Source organism: Notolepis coatsorum, assembly GCF_963971535.1.
Source record: "Notolepis coatsorum genome assembly, chromosome: 15".
In the NCBI taxonomy this organism is placed as follows: Eukaryota; Metazoa; Chordata; class Actinopteri; order Aulopiformes; family Paralepididae; genus Notolepis; species Notolepis coatsorum.
In genome coordinates, this window is record NC_140179.1 from 6085798 (window position 1) to 6105673 (window position 19876).

At 41.4% G+C, this 19876-nt stretch overlaps 1 protein-coding gene across 2 annotated transcripts in view; it reads left to right on the forward strand.

Annotated features, from left to right (window-relative positions):
• Positions 1-1357: 1357 nt before the first annotated feature.
• LOC311241693 (uncharacterized protein) overlaps positions 1358-19876 on the forward strand; it is a 44334-nt gene continuing 25815 nt past the window's right edge. For both annotated transcript variants that reach the window (XM_084330574.1, XM_084330575.1), the window contains exons 1-2: positions 1358-1414; positions 6516-6606. In XM_084330574.1, coding sequence (XP_084186700.1) covers positions 6525-6606 — 82 coding nt within the window. In that variant the 5' untranslated portion in view covers positions 1358-1414; positions 6516-6524. The remainder of the gene's footprint in view (positions 1415-6515; positions 6607-19876) is intronic.

The window sequence follows — 19876 nt, forward strand, 5'->3', positions numbered from 1 at the left end:
GATATTACCTACCTGGGTTCCATCCTAGAGGCAAATCATTCCTGTGACAAAATGGCATCCAATGTAATAAAAAAAGTCAACCAACGAACTCAATTCTTGTACCGGATCTCCTCACTGGTAAACAAGAATACCCTGAAGACTCTAGCAGGAGCACTCATTCAAGGGTACTACGACTATGCTTGCACCTCATGGTACCAAAGCACCTCAAAGGCGCTAAAAACAAAATTACAAACATCTCAAAACAAACTGGTCAGACTACTGCTTGACCTTACTCCTAGAACCCACCTCACCCCTGCCCACTTTGACAACCTAGGATGGCTTAGAGTAGACGACAGAGTACAGCAACTTGCAATGGGCCTGGTCTACAAGATACACTACACGACCAAGGTACCCATGTACATGACAAAATACTTCCCAAAGGTCAGTGAATACCACGATCACAACACCAGAGGGAGCTCCACAAATCATGTTAAACCCAGATTCGGCTCAAACAAGGGACTAAACACGTTTCGCAATTATGCCACATCAATGTGGAACGCCCTACCCAAAGCTGTAAAGGAATGTGAATCACTACCCACTTTCAAAAACACTCTCAAAAAACACCTAAGTGTTTGGCCCCTGTAAATGTCCGAACACAACCCCCTCCAATGTACAGTAAATTACCAAGTATGGTCTTGTCAATAATCCAATGTACAGTTTTGTTTGTACAGTTGTACAGTGTCCCCCACCCACCCCTCCTACCCCCCCCCCCCGCCCACTCCTACCCAACCCCCCCCCACCCACCCAACCACCTCCAATGTACAGTCCCCCCCCACCCCCACCTACCCAATCCAATGTACAGTTTCTACGTCAAATGTATATACTCCTTTTTTTTTTTGGACTCTTTTTGTATCACAAACAGTACTGTAATTGCAAATCTGGTATGTCATAAATGTATAGATGTAGCAGTACTGTCTATCTGTATGTCATGATGATGTATGTCATATATGTTATGATGAATTGAAAATGGGGGACCCTGATGTAAACAAGACGAAAGTCTTTCTCTGGTCTGCATCCCCTTAACAATTGTATGTATTGAGCTGTACTGTACTGTACCCATTCTGCAATCTGTTAATAAAGTTTTCAATCAATCAATCAATCAATCAATCAATCAATCAAGAGAGCGTCTACGAGAAATGCGGCTTGGTTTCGTAAGCACGCCTCTCATCCACATTTTCTCCCCCCCCCCCCCCCACTCTCTCTCCAATGATTTCAGAATACCGGAAGTGTCGCGGTAGTCTGTCGCCGTTCGGCACGCATGCGCATTGTAACCACATAAGGAGCTGCTTCATCATTCCTCCTCTAGGACCGCGGCCTGATGCGGACCTACACTCCGTTACCATCACTTATCTTTTATCAAACTGGATAATGCCAGGTAGGCAATGTTTTAAAATGTCTTACACCTTTTACAAGTGATGCTATACTGGTGTTTCTATTGAGCTATAGTTTACTATGGACTACGTGTTGGTGGTGTTTAGGCTTTGGTGATATTAAAATGGTGATTGTTGTCGCTAGCTTGACACAGCAGGTCTTTGTTACGAAGCTTGGATACAATCTCTCAGAAGATTCAAGCATTTTGATTCCAGCTTCCAATCGAAATTGATAAAGTAGGCGACGATCTATTTACGATACGCAAATTAACACAAGTACATATAAGTTAAGTTAACTATATCTGTTATTGGTACTTAACTACCCTAACACTGTTAGTAACAGAAGACACTCTGATGTCACGAGACCGCCGCCATCTTGGTATAGGGGGACCATACGGATTTCTAGTATCAAATGCATGTGTTGAGGTCTGTTTTTATTACATGTTTTATCACATTCTTGTTCATTTCATAACATTTTCATACGATTTGTTTTGAAAATATTGAGGCCAACATGGCATTTCACTATTTCGAAAGCCTTTCTGGTGATTCTAAGGCGAGATATGATTCAAAGAAGCTCCCCCTGATTGACTTGACATACACTCGAATACCCAAATTGAAGCTGCTATGTTACGTTTTGTACTAATAACATAACAAACACAGAAATCCAAATCGCAAGTTTTATACCATCATGGAGGAAAAAGTGGCTGTGGCTAACTTTCGGCTAACTAGCTCTGGTGTTGTGGTCGTGGTAGCTACATGCTAAGCTAACGTTAATCACATCGAACCGATAGGAGTTTATCTTATCTAATCTTACGTGGTGGTACCACGTGTGCCACTACCCGATCAAACATCCACGTAAGATTAGATAAGCTCCTATCGGTTCGATGTGATTAACGTTAGCTTAGCATGTAGCTACCACAACCACAACAGCAGAGCGAGTTAGCCGAAAGTTAGCCACAGCCACTTTTTCCTCCATGATGGTATAAAACTTGCGATTTGGATTTCTGTTTTTGTCATTAGTACAACGCGTAACACAGCAGCTCTTTGGCATTGTGAAGGACTGAAGAGAATTCCGCTTGATTGTCTTTAATTTGCCGCTTTAACAATCCGTTTCTGCACTAAATGAACCGTACACAATGTACCAGGCGGGGCCGTTTCCCCCCACGCTGCAGTTGCGTAGCAGCAGGCAGGAAGTTGACTTCGATAGAACTATCCTATCTGTGTTCAGTACATATAACTATCCTACATGTCTGTGATCAGTACATAGAACTATCCTACATGTCTATGGTCAGTATATAAAACTATCCTACATGTCTGTGATCAGTATATAAAACTATCCTACATGTCTGTGATCAGTACATAGAACTATCCTACATGTCGGTGATCAGTACAAAGGGGGACCCTGATGTAAACAAGACAAACGTCTTTCTCTGGTCTGCATCCCCTTAACAATTGTGTGTATTGAGCCGTACTGTATTGTACCCATTCTGCAATCTGTTAAATAAAGTTTTCATTCATTCATTCATTCACATAGAACTATCCCACATGTCTGTGATCAGTACATAGAACTATCCTACATATCTGTGGTCAGTACATAGAACGATCCTACATGTCTATGGTCAGTATATAAAACTATCCTACATATCTGTGGTCAGTACATAAAACTATCCTACATGTCTGTGATCAGTACATAGAACTATCCTACCAGGCCTGTACAGTGCGACATATATCTCGCACGTGCTACAGCAACAGCGGTCTGTGCGATGGATGGATTTACTTCAGTAGCACTGGTGCGATAGGGATTCGGTTCATATAGATACTCTTATTTTGAAAATCCTGTAGCGGGTCTCATTTCTGCCCACGTGCAGCTCCAGCTAGGCTCCGAAAGCTAGCAACGTTCAGGTGCATATGATAATCTTATTTTGAAAAAACTCTTGTGACAACTCGACGAGTCATATCCGCCCTATCCGTGCGCCTTCTGCAAGCAGAGCAGCGCGTTGGTCGGTTGCTGCGTTAACACAGCAGTGCGCCTACACGTCCCGAAATAAGTCCGTGGTGTTTTTTTCTTCTCGCAACGGGTCAAATGCATCTACATGCTTTGCACCGTCGCCATTCCTTTATGCGCACATCGCCCGAAATTAACGTTTATGTACCATTACAATCACTACAACGTTAGCAAGCTGACAAGCTAATCCTGATCACAGGCAGAGCCAGCAGACACAGTGTGGAAAGGGAAATGGGGGGGCACTCTCTCCCCTTCCCTGTGTGTGTGCGACTGTGCGTGCGTTTGGAAAGATGATGAAGTCACTAGTCAGGACAGGAGTATATTATAGTAAACTGAGGATGGACAGATAATGTTGATATTCAAATAAACAAGTTTCGAGAGGAGTGGAAGTTTGAAGACAGACTAGACTACAATATGATGCGGGGGTGGTGAGTTGAAACAGTGTGTGTGAATGAATGAATGAGAACTTTATTTAACAGATTGCAGAATGGGTACAGTACAGTATGGCTCAATACACACAATTGTTAAGGGGATGCAGACCTGAGAAAGACGTTTGTCTTGTTTACATCAGGGTCCCCCATTGTGTGTGTGTGTGTGTCCCAACCGACCCCACTTCTATGTTTCAATAAATAATTTGCATTTAAAACTATTAACGCTGACTCATTCCTTCAGTCCACTCAAAATTATGCTAATATTCCTTATGTTGTTTATGATATTAATTGAAAATAGCATATGAGAGTATCATAGTAATAATAACACATGGCGATATACTAAATGACAGCCAAACATGGCACTGCAACTAAATAACACAAATACAATAGGCACATTTGTGACTGTTACAAATATAACAAGTTTTATACTTGTGCTACAAGATTTTGGCCTGTGCTACAAAACTATCAACCTCTGTAGCACCAGTGCTATGTGCAAAAAAAGTTAACGTACAGCCCTGCCTACATGTCTATGGTCAGTACATAGAACTATCCTACATGTCTATGGTCAGTATATAGAACTATCCTACATGTCTGTGGTCAGTATACACACCTGCCTTTTTCACATCTGGAACGAGTTATCTGCTCTTTGGTAAGTCATGATTGATTGATTGAACATTTTATTAACAGATTGCAGAATGGGTACAATACAGTACGGCACAATACATACAATTGTTAAGGGGATGCAGACCAGAGAAAGACTTTCGTCTTGTTTACATCAGGGTCCCCCATTTTCAATTCATCATAACATATATTACCAGGGGAGGAAACTAACTTTTTGGCTTACCAGCCAACTGGCGAGTATCTGATTTTTTTTACCAGCCAAACAGATTTTTTACCAGACAAAAAAAATCGCCAATTGTGATAATTACTTCTTTGTATGTCTTCGTCTAAATAGATTTTCAATCATAGTAAAATAATCACACCGTGTCTCTACTCTTTAAAATATTTATTAGCATAAAACATTAATCTCTACTCTTCACAATATTAGCATAAAACATATTAACATGAAAGAGGTATCTATTCTGGACTGGGTTGGGCTGAACTGGGCAGTGAAAGATGCTGGGTTGGGCAGTGAAAGAAAAAAACCGAAGTATGTTGTGAAGTGTATAGATAGATGTGAAATGTATAGATGTAGCAGTAGTCTATCTGTATGTCATATGTTATGATGAATTGAAAATGGGGGACCCTGATGTAAACAAGACGAAAGTCTTTCTCTGGTCTGCCTCCCCTTAACAATTGTGTGTATTGAGCCGTACTGTATTGTACCCATTCTGCAATCTGTTAATAAAATTTTCAATCAATCAATCAAGTTAACTTTGAACCTCGGTTGTCAAGCCTCGTCAATGTTGTGTATGCATCTGGGTAGGCACACTGTGCCTTTAAGACAGCACGGTGGTCTTACGACAGTGCTGTGAAGTACCGTGGTAACGTCAGTTGGGTTGGTGTGCTGTTGTACACAGTGCACTGGTTGAGCTTAGCTAGCCCCTTTCGTGACTGCGATGTGCAAGCCAGGGGCTTTTGAGCATGAAATAAAATGTCTAACCTTACGTCGTAGTCCGGTGCTTTTTTGGAAACATTATAGTCATAACAGATACACCTAGCTGGCTGCTTTGAGCACACGGGGCTAACGTTAGCTAGCAAGCAGCTATCGCTAAAACGCTAACTAGAAGCTAAGACTAACATTACACCTCTGTGATTTAAATGTGTCCTTAGTAACTTATACTCGAGGGTTGTGCTAGGGTTGGATGCAGTTCCCCGTTGGTCAGTCTGTCTGTTTTCCATCTTCTGCTGTGTTTAACGTTATCCGTTTGAGAGTGCTCCTGATGGCTAGCCTAGTAACGCAGGACTTTTATCATTATATGTCCGTGGGTTGGCCAGTACTGCGCGAACTTTTATTAAACATTATATGTCCGCGGGTGGTCTTGTGCAGTGCTCTCGTGGCACTGTCAACTAAGCACTCAGAAGACGCGCACCGTTTGCCAGTGCAGTGATTGCAGAATGTTTTTTTTTTTGTATACTCGCCAGACTGGCGAGTGGTCTTCATGAATCACTCGCCAAACGTAAAAAATACTCGCATTTGGCGAGTAAAGTGGCCTAATTTCCTCCCCTGTATTACATACAGTAGACACTACAGTCATATTGTAACATGTCACATATCCAATGTGTTGTTTGCTTAAACCTTGACTAAAACCTTCTCAGTTTGTGATTGTTCTGTTCTGTTAGAACAATCATATTTTACATTGCATGGTTTGGAGGCTACCTTAGAAGAGACTCAGAGTTTAGTGTAAAAGTGAAAGTAAGACTGACTAAAGTAAACATGCTCTAGCCTAAAGCTAACATTTCCTTTTTTCCTGTTTCAAACCTTTATTTCAAGTTAGGAAGTGGAGGTTTCCGTCATTTAGATTAGATTAGCTGTCATTATACAGCACAAGTACAGTACAACAAAAATAAGTCTGGCAGATTTAGGCTATTTTTGGTACATTATGGACCATGACATGAAGGTATCTTTTTCTCTTAACCTGCTGTAATTTAGCCTTTAGTTTTTTGGCAAATAATCCACTGCGTCCACCATGATGAATTTGTTTTGGGCATCTTTGTGTCAATGTCTAGAGAACCCTAATGGATTGTCCAGATGTCCACACGCTTCCCATCACCCGTGGCAACAAGGATGGTCTGCTGGACAAAGACAAGCTTGCCAGAGGTGATTATTTTACCACTTCATTTAAGTAATTTTGTTCTTAATTTCTATCATTCCTAAACACCTCATGGATGTCAATCAATCTACATTTCATTACGGACTCGGGGTCCATATAAAAGACAGGACAATACATTGACTAAATTACATATAAAAGCACCATAAAAAACATAGTTTAAAAGAAAAGAAAAGAAAATACAGTTTAATGTCTTGCATAAAGACAACTGTCTCAGTGTTTCCACTGCTGGGATTGAAGGACAGAACCAAGAAGATCTCATTTACAGAGTCATTTACCCGGCAAATACATTTATACATAAGATTTATTACTTGGTCTGGTTAGAAGTATATTTCTGGGGGGTGCATGATACCCCCCTCTATCTACTAGACTACTTGGGAAGGAAGTCACATAGGGGCGAATTCACAAAGAATGGATTGCGCATGCTAATAGCACCCTTAACTGTGTACGATTAGTGCCCGCAATTCGCTCTATTTGTCTTTGTGAGCTATTCACTAAAGATATTGCGCAGGTGATATCTTAGAGCAAACACACCCATAGGTGTGCAATTTGCTCCTGATATATGTCGGCGCAGTTGGCTCGCAGAGCAGTTTAAAAAATAAACCCGAAATGAGGGAGAGGGAAGCTCTTAGACATAACAGTATTTTCCACCATTTGTATTTTGTATTGTATTTTGTTTATTTGACGCATTGCTTTTTTTTAAAATCTTTTTATTGATTTTCACCATGGTCCATACAAACAATATCTTGACTTCTCCTTCATTTATCTCAGCCTTCTGCAGTACAAATTGCATCAATTGTTAATAATTCTAAGTTACAGTGCAGAAGTACCAGTATATTGAGGACCCATACAGTTAATAACATCCTATACTGAGCAGGCGCCCCGACCGAACTGTAGGGGTCGCTGTCCACAACGCCCAGGACCCACCCAAGGCTCCCCTCCCCCTAACTCAGCCAAACGAGTTAGTATAGCGATCAGCCCGAGCCAAGGCAATGCTGACTCTCCGGGAGTTGAGACCGCAGCCTCTTGCATTGGTGACGAGCACAATCTCCGCTCGTATGGACCTCCCTCCAGAAAGGCATCAGCAAGGGACATGACCAGAATATGTGGTAATGATTTGCCTCTGAGAGGCCACACTGTCTCCAGCAGTTGAAAGATTTGGTATGATGACTCCCTTGAGCTGGAGTACTAAAGAACCTAATCAGGGATTTCCAACAAAATTCTCTCCATACTGGTGAACGTTATTTCACATAAATCCTCCCATTCCTCTTCCGTTATATTTATGTTTCCCTCCCATTTCTGTTTTTACATACAATGAATTACCTTTCGTCTGTTGTAATCCCATATAGAGTCTTGAGATGGTTTTTTGGTTTGAGTTCGAGACATGAGCCTCTGACGACTTTTAATAAAATATTTTCATAAAGCGTTTGTTTACTTCGCTTCAGTAGTTGCTCGATATAGTGCCAAAATATTTGTAAAAATATTCATTTTTCAAACCATGCTGCAACTTCAGATCTTGAAAGCTCTTCATGGACCCCTGATGTAAAAAGGTACAATATGCTGTTAGGCCTAGAGTCTCCCACCCTTTAAACCTTACGTCCATTCTTTTGGGTACAAAATCTGGGTCATCCCAAAACTTTTATGGCTACTTTTATATTTTTTGGAGCTGTTACCTTACTCCACAACTTAAGTGGTAAACTAATTCATGGATTTCCCAACTCCCTTAAATCATTCAACAAAGCCTTATCCCCAATTACAGCTTGAATTGGATACTCTTCTGTTACCGCCATCTCAATCTCCTTCCACCTGGCAAAATATTCTGGATTACACCAACACGTCATTGGTCTTAATTGAGCTGCAATATAATAGTCCTTCAAACATGGAAGTGCTACCCCTCTCCTGCTTTTTGCTAGTTGTAGACTACTTGTATCTAATTCTAGGTCTCCGCCCTTGCCAGATGTACCTTGAAATAAGTTTGTCCCATTCCTGACATTTTTGGTCAGGTAGGTCTAGAGCAGGGGTGGCCAACCCAGCTCTTTGCCCGACAATGTATATAAAAAAAAAAAAAAAAAAGGTATTGTTTTTTTTTAACTTTTTTTTATGTCACTCATTCCATAATGACGTAGAATAAACATTTAAAAAAAATTAAATTGTCCATTTGCATGTTCTTGGTATCTGAATCTATGATCGGTGTCAGAAATAGTGTCTGTTACTAGGCTTGAGTAAATTATAATGAACCAAACGAGAATATCAATTCTATTTAAAAAAAAATATATATTATCTTTAACTGTGAATAACACCATGCTAAAATTGACCAGACCTGAAAAATCTAAGCAAATGAATAAAGGGAAGATGATTAAACGGAAGGTTTTGTAGATGCAGTACTGAATTCTGCCATCTTTTTTATAATGTAAATTTCTCCACCATTTTTTATCGTATTGCAACACCGTTTTTTGCAATACGTTCAAAGAAGGGTAGATAAACTGTGTTCTGTTTTATGGCAATAACGTTCAGGTTTGTGGGAGATAATCCCAAAAAATAAGAGAAATAAAAAAGTAAATCCGGAAGTCAGATGATTGACAGGGGCTGGTGTGAGCTGGGTAGGGTAGTTTTTCGAAATTCGAAAGCCCTGAATCTCTTCCTTCAAAAGACTACATTCACTTTTGGCTGTGCCACTTCCTCCTGTCAATATGCACCGGTTTCCGACTCAATGCCACAACAGCAGAGGTGGGTGCAAGCGGTGTGATGTAATTGGCAGAATCGACTGTCAATCAAAATAGTATTGTATGACCAGTGGTGCAGTCGTAATATGGGAACTGCCCAAACGCCACGCGCCCTCCCGCGCATGCGCATACATGTTCCTTCAGTTGCGCACAGAACAGATGATTATTAGGGGTGCACCGATGTATCGGTCGGGTATCGGTATCGGCCGATAAGTGCCTTGTTGACTGCAATCGGCCTATCGGCCGATAAGCTCGAATGTGCCGATGGCAGTAGCCGATAAATTCAGTCGCGCAACGGCGTCGCGTCCAGTCCACTGTCCCCCACACACACACAAGCTACTGCATCAAAGTTACTACTAAATATTCAACATTCTCTTTTGAGACTCCGCTTCAGACTCTTATCATTTGGCACTAAAAGCTAAACATTGTCACCGATATGGCTGTCCGCAACATGTCATTAATTGTGTACGCGAGGTGGTCGCTCAGTGACTACGCTAACATGAGCTAGGTTAGCTAGCATGAGCTACGGGGAGGCAGAAGACTAACGTTACTGGTGAAAATGTGATTTACGTTGGAATACTCCTTTGCCAACTTGCTGTACTTTGCTTGCAGGTCTGCAGCCATTATTGCTGGATTACGAATAGCCCCAACTTTAGCCAACGTAACATTATGGCTAAACCTTTAACATTAGTTAACGCTAGCTTTCGGTTAGCTGTTCAATTCTAATAACACAACCAAGCGAACCCATCAGAGCTCCCCATCAACACCGCTCTGTCGGGAGGATGGCATTTAAGAAAGTATCTGCTGTTAAAATGACACAAACATTTGTTTTGTGGCATTAACACTTTAACTGCCGAAAACGCCGGAACTCGTCATTCCCCGCCATGCTCAAGTTGCCGAGGACGCCGTAACTCGTCTTTGATATCAATATTTCAAAAATCTGTGATCGAAATCATATTTCCGTTCTGGAGCCTTGACACACAGTTCTGATCTCCTCTCAATCCTCTAGCGGTTCAAGAGCGCCATCTGGTGGCAGATCGAAACCGGATGTCAACCTTTAACCCGGCAGGACTCACTCCATATGGGGTCCGACCACTCGCTAATGCTAGAGAGACTCTGTCTTCACACAGTGAACATCGATCGGTGGAAATAACTCGAAAAAACAACATGATTTGGACGTATATACTATTATACAACCTGGAAATAGATCGGGTATTTCGACATCCCATAATGGAAAAATTCTGTTCCACGATCATCTGCCAGTGGCGCGAGGAAGCCACGGTAAGATTCAGCGTTATTCTCTAACGTCTTCTTTACTAACTGATCTGATGAACATATGACCCACATTAGATGAATGGTATAACGCTGCCCACGGAATTATAAACGCCCCCTCGTCCATCCGGTCAACATCAGATGACGTGTAGTAACTTCTAGATGTACCTCCAGTTGAAATTTTTTATCTGGCACAGATCGCTATCAAACTGTATTTCATCATCAATATAATGCATTTGGAGCTATAAATCACGTTCTGGAGAAAGCTGCAGAAAAAGATAAAAACATACTTATACTTTAGACCATATTTTAGTATGAATATGTGAATGAAAAAGTTTAACGTTCATACACCCTGAACAATACATATAGGACATTGAATGGGCCCTAATAATGGCAATCTAGCAATAGAATTTAAAAAGTTATAGCCCTGCAAAGAAGGGGAACTTCTCCATAGACAAATAGAGCTGGCAAGGGATGGTATATCATGAATTTAACCTTGGCAGTTAAAGTGTTAACGTTATATAGTTAGTTACACGTTCAATTACATCAGCATAGTATTTACCCGAAGATAGCAAGCAAGCCGTTCATAGCTCGGTTCCATTCCGTTGCTCATTCCGTACCCAACTACCCATTCTGCAATCTGTTAATAAAGTTTTCAACCAGACAAATGTATAGAAAGGCTTTGTTTTATTATAACATTTGTTGCAGTAAAATCATTGTCTCGTTTGGCCATCCTGTGGAGCGCGCTGGTCGGCGGGCACTGCCGGGCAGCTTAACGTATTAGCTTGTTGTGGTTCTGAGTTTGACTCGCATTCTCGCAAGCAGATCAATGGCGGCATGCCCCGAAGTAGAAAATGAATAAACGCTTGCCGATTGGTGGTAAGAACAGCAGGAGGTGGGTGCTAGCGGAGTGGCGTAATTGGCCGAATGGACTGTCAATCAAAATGGTTCCATTGCTTTGGTTGAAAGCTCTGGTTGAGAAAATACAAAATAGTATCCCTCTGCAGGCCGCCAGACGATACTGGTAGAGGGATAGTGATACCATAAACATATTTCTTGATGTTTCCTTTTTTTAAGTAAGTAAAGAGGCCTACAAATACAAACATACACATACAAATATACAGTAGTTTAATTAAAAAAAGTAAAAAAATTAAACATAAAAAAAAATTACAAATACTTATTTTTTGCCACAAGTATCGGTATCGGTATCGGCCGATTGTGTTAGTTGAACAATCGGTATCGGTGGCCAATTTTCATATCGGTGCATCCCTAATGATTATGCATAAATGTTTTTAATGTAATTGTAGTTACAATTTCTTTAATTGAATTAACTTAAACAAGAAAAGTAAATACAAACTAAATTAACAATGTAACTTGGAGTTAGTTTACAGAAAGACAGTTTCCTTCAGAGACTGAAGCACAACTTAATGTCTCATCCTTCCAGTCGGGACCACAGATCAAGCAACCCCCCACCAATTGGTACAGGGCTTGTATTTTGGTTTGGCTCTTCTCGTTGTTATGCTATCGGTATCCTATTATTATGCAAAGTCTAGGTGATAAGTGCCGGCCGGGTACTTGCCGCACGGCGCGACGAGTCCAGTGACAATTGTGAACGCATTTTTGTGTGCGCGCATGCACATCCGCGCGCACTTCTGCCTCAGTGATCTACTACAACAGCGTGTAACCGCGTGTGTGCCCCACTGCATCGCTGTGTATGACTCCGACTTCAGCACCATGATTATAAAATAAAAACACACAAGGCATGGTGGAATACCATAAACATATTTCTTGATGTTTCCTTTTTTTTTAAGTAAGTAAAGAGGCCCATGTTCATATCAGTGAGCACAATTTGTAACACAAAGAGAGATGTGTAGCCTATTTATTTATTTATTTATTTATTTATTTATTTAATATTTTATTTATTCATTTTATTGTTATTTTATTTGTTGGCATGCAACTGTTTGTTTGAACTTTTGCTGTACAACAGCATTACATTTGTTGTTAATTATAAAAAGTCTATAATTCAGACACATTTAAAACATTGCTGCTGCTGTTGCTCATCATCATTAGGTGGCTTCTTCGTTCCGAAGGTTGCCTATCACTCTCCAACCCATTCTGTCCCCACTTCTTCTCTCCAACTCCGTGACTCCGCCTCTCACTCCGCTCCAATCACAGACGTCGTCTACCCAGCCCCTTCTTGGTCTTCCACTTCCTATCTTTCCATCCACCTTCCCCATCACCACCTTCTTGAACATCTCCCCGCTGGATCCTCTCAGAACATGCCCGCACAACTCCATCTTTCTCTTTTTCAACCTCTCCTTTATCTTTATTACGGATCCCCATTAGTCATCACCGCAGCAACAACTAGTCTTCCTGGGGTCCACACACAACAAAAACAGTACATACATACATAACATTATAGTAGCATACATTTAAAAAATATATTCCAATATTCCTACATGTAAAAATATAAAAATATTTCCAAATAGCATTACAGTACACAGAGTATCGGATCACAGAAAATACAATAAAAGGGATTAAACTCTCAGACAGTCATATATTTACAGTGTAAACTACAGTATCTGTTTTTCTTTAATGTAAACTAATTTCTTTTTCTCTCAATGCTCTTTTCAAATTATTTTTAAAACTTATCTTACTGGTTATCTGAGTAAGATGTACTGGCAGTTTATTCCAATATGACATGGCTCTATATAACAGTTTTCTTTGCTGCATTGGTTTTTGGTAGTAGCAGTGTGAACGTTTCCCTACAGACATGCCTAGTATTATACTTATGTCGATCATGTGTACATGTTAGCTGTGAATACAAACAGATAGGTATATATATATATATATATATATATATATATATATTCAGCAGCTGTCCTCCTTGCATATCCGCTCTTCTCAGTACCTCCTCATTTCTTGCTGCTGAAGAAATTATATTTATTTATATTTAGTTATATAAAAGAATAATAAAGCAATGTCGATTCTGTTCTTAATAAATGTTTTTTTTGTGTGCAAAATAACCAAAAAGAACCGATAAGAGTATCGATAAAGTACCGAACCGTTAAGCAGTATCGATAAGAGTAGTAGTATCGATAAAATCCTAACTATACCCATCCCTAGCCGTGACTGAAAAAAAAGGTTGAGAAACGCTGGTATATGGTGTGGCTCTTTGTGGTACCACAGTAATTTTTGTGGCTCTTAGTCTCCGACTGGTTGGCCACCCCTGGACTAGAGGGATTGGAATTGATTCAAAAGCTTATTTCTAGTATGTACTAGGGGTATAAAGGTACACGTATCCGTACCGAACCGTTTCAGTACTGGACCTTAGGTTGAATACGGCTGTGTACCGAACTAATACAACAGTATGTTAACCACTAACGACCGCCCCCCGGTCTGTGTCTTTTTTCACAATCTAATCTAATATATATATATATATATATTTTTTTTTAACAAGTCAATTATTAATTTCAATATAGAATATTCTTTGACATCCCTACAAGTACAATTAGTTACTGCACACTACATCACCCCTGAGTGGAACATAGAAAGCCAAACTTTCCCTCACTGTACCGAAAACCTGTACCGAACCGTGACTTCAAAACGGAGGTACGTACCGAACCGTGGTTTTTGTGTACCGTTACACCCCTAGTATGTACCCATTGTTATTTTTCGTTCGGTCTCAAGTGTCGGAGAGGAGACGGGCAGAAATGACAGCTGGCAACAAATCCATTCTGAATAAGAGACAACGGACCCAGTACTTTGTTGGTGGTGTGAAAATATTCCTACAACATTAAATATCTTTGGAACCGATTGTATTCAATTATATCTGAATCGGGAGATTATCTTCTCTGTCAAAATTGAAAGTATCTCTCCGTGCATAAAGGCTGGCTGTACAGTAGGCATAGAATATGGCATATATTATTGAAATAATTGTTCTCTAACGAACACATATACTTTTTTTATCCACTTTCTCCTTATTTTCTATTTTTCTCCCATCCCAATTTCGTATTTCCAATTCTCCCCTCCCCCGTCTTGAACGTTGCTCGACTATGCCTCCCACTGGTCGGTCGTAGGGAGGATAGAAGCCTTGCATCATGTGTCCCCTCCGGTACATGAGGAGGCAGCCTGTCGCATCTTTTCACCAGACAGCGCAGACTCTCAGTGGCGAGGTGTAACGCATGGGAGGCTCACACTAACCCCGCTACTTCCTGTCTCTGCTGTGCAGGCGTCCCCCAACAGACCTGTAGGAGTCGCTGTCCACAACGTCCAATCCCCACCCATCGACTTCCACCCGCTACCTCTGCCAATTGAGATAGTATGACGACTGGCCCAAGCCGGAGGCAATGCTGACACCGGGATTCGAGACCGGAGCCTCTTGCATTGGTGACGAGCGCAATCTCCTCTGCGCCGCCCCGCGAACACATCTATTTCTATATTTAATATAATTTGCCAAATAATAATAATAATAGCCTCTTTGAAAATACTCTTGGTGCTTAGTACAGTTGGTTATTTTCAGCGTTTTATGCGCTTATCTGTTACATTTACATGTCATTTAGCTGACTCTTTTATCCAAAGCGACTTACAAGTTCTGTATGACAAGTCATCAGGAAGGGCACAACTCTGTCAGCTGAGTAACAATGTTCATCAAAGTGTTGAGTGCTACAGTGTAGGTTAGTTTATTAGGACAAGAAAAGAAAAGGCAGGTTCTCCTTGATGACCCTCCCGGAGCTCTGATAGGAGTGGGTCTGAGACGGCCAGAAGATGCAGAGCGTAGGGGTCTTGAGGGTGTGTAGTTAGAGACCATTGACCGGAGGTAGGCGGGAGCGGTTCCCTTTGCTGCACGGTATGCCAGGTCGAGGGCCTTGAAGCGGATACGTGCAGCAATGGGGAGCCAGTGCAGGTCCCTAAGAAGTGGGGTGACATGGGCCGACTTCGGTAGGTTTGAGATCAGGCGGGCCGCTGCGTTCTGAATGAGTTGAAGAGGCTTGGTGGCAGTGGCCGGGAGGCCAGCAAGCAGTGCGTTGCAGTAGTGCGAGGCGGGAGATGACTGTTGATTGGACGAGGAGTTGGGTGGCTTCTTTTGTCAGGAAGGGGCGGATCCTTCTGACGTTGCTCAGGAGGAATCTGCAGGTCCTGGTTGTCGCTGCGATGTGAGCGGAGAAGTTCAACTGGTCTTGGCGGTCGGGGACGCGGTCACAGCTGCATTCTCGACTGTGATGGAAAGGTCGGTCAGGGGGGAGGATTTGGCCGGTAGGTGGAGCAATTCTGTTTAGCTTAGGTTCAGTTTGAGGTGGTTGGTGGCTGTTATTTATTATCCGTTATATATTCTATTATCTGTTACATTTTCGTTGACATATTAAGTTAATATAAAACGTGTTTAGAAATATTTTGAGTTTAAGCTTTTTCAGTATTTTTTTGTGGGAATGACACTTTTTTTTTCCCCCGCTTTCGGCGTTTATTGCGTCATACAAACAGAAAATGAATCTAGCAGATCGACGTCAAATAATTGGAATTTCTTTTCTCCAGACGCATCGGCCAGAAGTAAGAGGAATCTAACGTTATTTCCAGCTCGATTGTCCATTTATTTCATTGCAATCTGTCCGATCAACGTATGGTGTCTTTACTAAAGAAAGCCGTTGGTGACAATCAAGGAATCATAAACGACCCCCCCCCCCCCTTTCCTTCACCCATGATGGAGCATAATGTATAGCGATCATATGCATTTGACATTTCTTATATAGCGTGTATAGTGACGAAACACCAATCAATAATGTATTATACGCATCGGGGCGCGTGAATATTAAAGGCAACCAATGCCGCGAACACGGCAGGCAAGCGGCAGCGGTCCCAAATGAAATCCATCAGTGGAGGAAGCGTCATAACATCAGTGGAGGACGCAGGCTGCTGACTGATTATGAATGAAGCGCGGAGCATAATGTATAATGTTATTTCGCGGAGCATAATGTATAATGTTATTTCGCGTTTGTAACATCATAACATCAGTGGAGGCTGCTGACTGAACTAGAAACTGTACGCTGTAACGTTATGTTATTTCGCGTTTTTAACAACCAACTACCAGATTCACTCGTCACTGTACATCACTTCTGAACAGGGACCGAAATTAGAGAGCGCCACCCGCCATTTGCGCTCAGTTTTTACGTTTGGCGCCTCCCACTGAGACGTCTGAGCGCCGTGTGGCGCTCAATCAAATAGTCATGTGAAAACCGAAAATCATGATCAAATTCTTTAGCGGAGTTCTCACTCGCTGTCTCAGCAGACATGAAGCGCGCACCGCGCACTGCTACCCCCTCCCCACCTGTTTCTGTATGCTGCATGTAAACAGAGGCTATTGCCTCCGAGTCACCGTGACGTTAGTTAGCACTTAGCACTGCTGCTCCTACCCCTGTATGCCTGCATGTAAACAGAGGCTATTGCCTCACCGTGATGTTAGTCTAGTCAGTGTGGGACCTTCGTGAGATAACGTTAGCTACCGTTACAAAATGACCCAGTCAACTATTCACTTAGTTTAATACACGAGGCATTGTGTAACGGTATCCAGCCGGCTAGCTACGGATAGCTCCCGACATCAACAAATCCTCCAGCAATAGTCCAGTGCATAATACCTCCGTTGGCTAGGTAACTAGTCACTACGAAATGTCGCAGTAAACTAAATAGTTCACTGAGGCGTTGTCCCAACGCCATCCAGCAGTAGCTACAGATAGCTCTTGGCATCAATGTCCTACAACATAACAACAACAACATGCGTATTCGAGTCCCTGGTTTACATCGCATGAGTGAGGGCTGCTGACTAGGGTCCAGGTGCAGCGCCGGAGAATTCTTTTGCATGCTGAATGTAGCGTTTAGGGTCCAGCTGCACCCCCGGAGAATCCTTGCTGGAGCTGGAGGCCACTTGAGTATACACACAGACAGTGGAGCTGTTTGCAGACAGCGAAGTGGCGATGTCTCGCAGATAACACAACCACAAGTATGATTATATAATATATATATTTTATTAAAAAAATATATATATAAAATAATAATAAAGAAAAAAATTTATCAAAAAAAAGTTGGCGGGTAAGAAATATGCTTGGCGGGTAGATTCTTCCCATCTACCCGCCACTGGCCGGTGAGTCAAAAAGTTAATTTCGCTCCCTGCTTCTGAAGTATAAACAAACTATACTGCTGTGACGATTTTGAATATCTTAACATGTATTTACGCCCATACAATTTTTTAGATTAATGATTGTGGATATAATATAGAAAACACATCATTATGATATTGTCAGATGGCGTTGTCAGATGTGTAGAATTCACCTACTTACAATTATTTTCATATAAAATACAATGGTGAGTGAGAAATGTATCTCCAGTGATAATGAAATGCAGGCTTCAATCTATGTTGTTTAGTCCATCTGTTCAGTAGGCTACTGGTCAGTACTGTTTCAAGATGCACAATGAGATCTTCTGAGAGAATTGTTGAATAGATACACAAATGTTCTAGAATGTTTGATTATGACATCATACTGTGACATCACAAATGTACTAGAATAAATAACTGTTAGGACTAGATCTTAAATTATGGCTATGTGTCTAATATGGCTGTCGCTTATCAATGACTTCACGACAGCCATATTAGACACATAGCCATCATTTAAGATATAGTTTATGCATTCGCAAATATGAGAGCTCTGTCATTGAAGTGGGTGGTGGCAGCGTTACTAACAGCGTTCACCCTGATGTAAAGTAGCTGTTTTTATTGTTTTGTCATGACAAACCAATTACATAATCCCAACATATGTGTAAAGAAACAACATATTCCAGTTAACGGTATATTTTTTTAATGATTCATTACGGTATAAATTAGGTTAACTGGAGCTGCGTATTGCTGGCTCTCATATTTGCGAATACAATAGCGTTCACCCTGATGTAAACAATTCTACAACAGAAGACGGCTGCTGCCGCGGGCGGCGCAACTCTCTGCCGCGCGGCAGCGCGGTCGCGTAGCGCGGTCACGTGGCCGTGTGGCCAATCAGAAACGCTGAACGAAAGGCTGAACACAAGTTGGTTGCCTTTATTATTCACGCCGTCGGGGCCTATAACGCGCATTCTAGGAATTACTGCTATACAGTCTAAAAACATACTTATATTCTCGACGGTACTAACACGACAATGTATGAATGGAAAAATATAACGTTCCCACATCCGGAACGATAGATACCCGATGTTGAATGGGCCATAGTAATGTTGATATAGCTATAATATTTAAAAAGTTATAGCCCTGCAAAGAATACTGCATGGCACCCAATGTGTTAACACGTTGAGTGCCACGGGTCCGGTGCCCCGGAACCCTGTTGCGTGCCACCACCCACTTCAATGATGGAGCTCTCATATTTGCTAACGCATAAACTATATCTTAAATTATGGCTATGTGTATAATAGGGCCGTCGCTTATCAATGACTTGTTTGCAGTCAACATTGTCGAAACGGATAGTTTTTTAATCTGTTCATTTCCGTTTTATACCATTTTGAAAAACGCTTGTTTCTTGAACGTTTCAGAAAATGTCAGAAGATTCTGTGATAATCGCCCTTTACTGGAAATACACTGGAATACACAAAACACGTTGTAATTTTTCGGCCTATTTATTAATCGTTTTCAAATAAACGCTCGATTATCGATAGTATATGTGTACTTATGCACGCTATAGAAGCGGGCTGAAAAGTCGATTCTCTTATTTCCTGATCGCACACACAGATACACACATATGGCACACGCTGATATATAGGTGAAAATAGCTCTGATTATCCCAAGACTGGTAAAATAGATTCCTTACCTCAGATCAGATGTTCTCCAAAAAGATTATTCCAATTCCTGATCGCCATTCCAAATATCGATCGCGTTTATTGATCCAACGCTGGGTACTGGAATCACACATTTTCCGCTGTTCTGGTGGTGGTCGATTACTTGGATCGTCTCCGGTTACTTGTCTGACAAATAAAATGTGGAAGCAGGACTTTTTTTTCTCCATGTGTTTCATTCAATCCAATCCAAAGGGGTGCAGTACCATCCGAGAGAGACGATAGGGGGCGGTATTTTCCCTGTTCGAGTTCAGACAGATCCCCACTGGTAACGTGAAGCTACATTGATGAAAAATGAATGGAAATCGATAATAAAAAGATAACTATCAAAAATGAGGTCACTCTGGCACTCAACGGTTGGCATGAACTAACGAGAAATCTCGTCGTTGGCACTCAAAGTGTT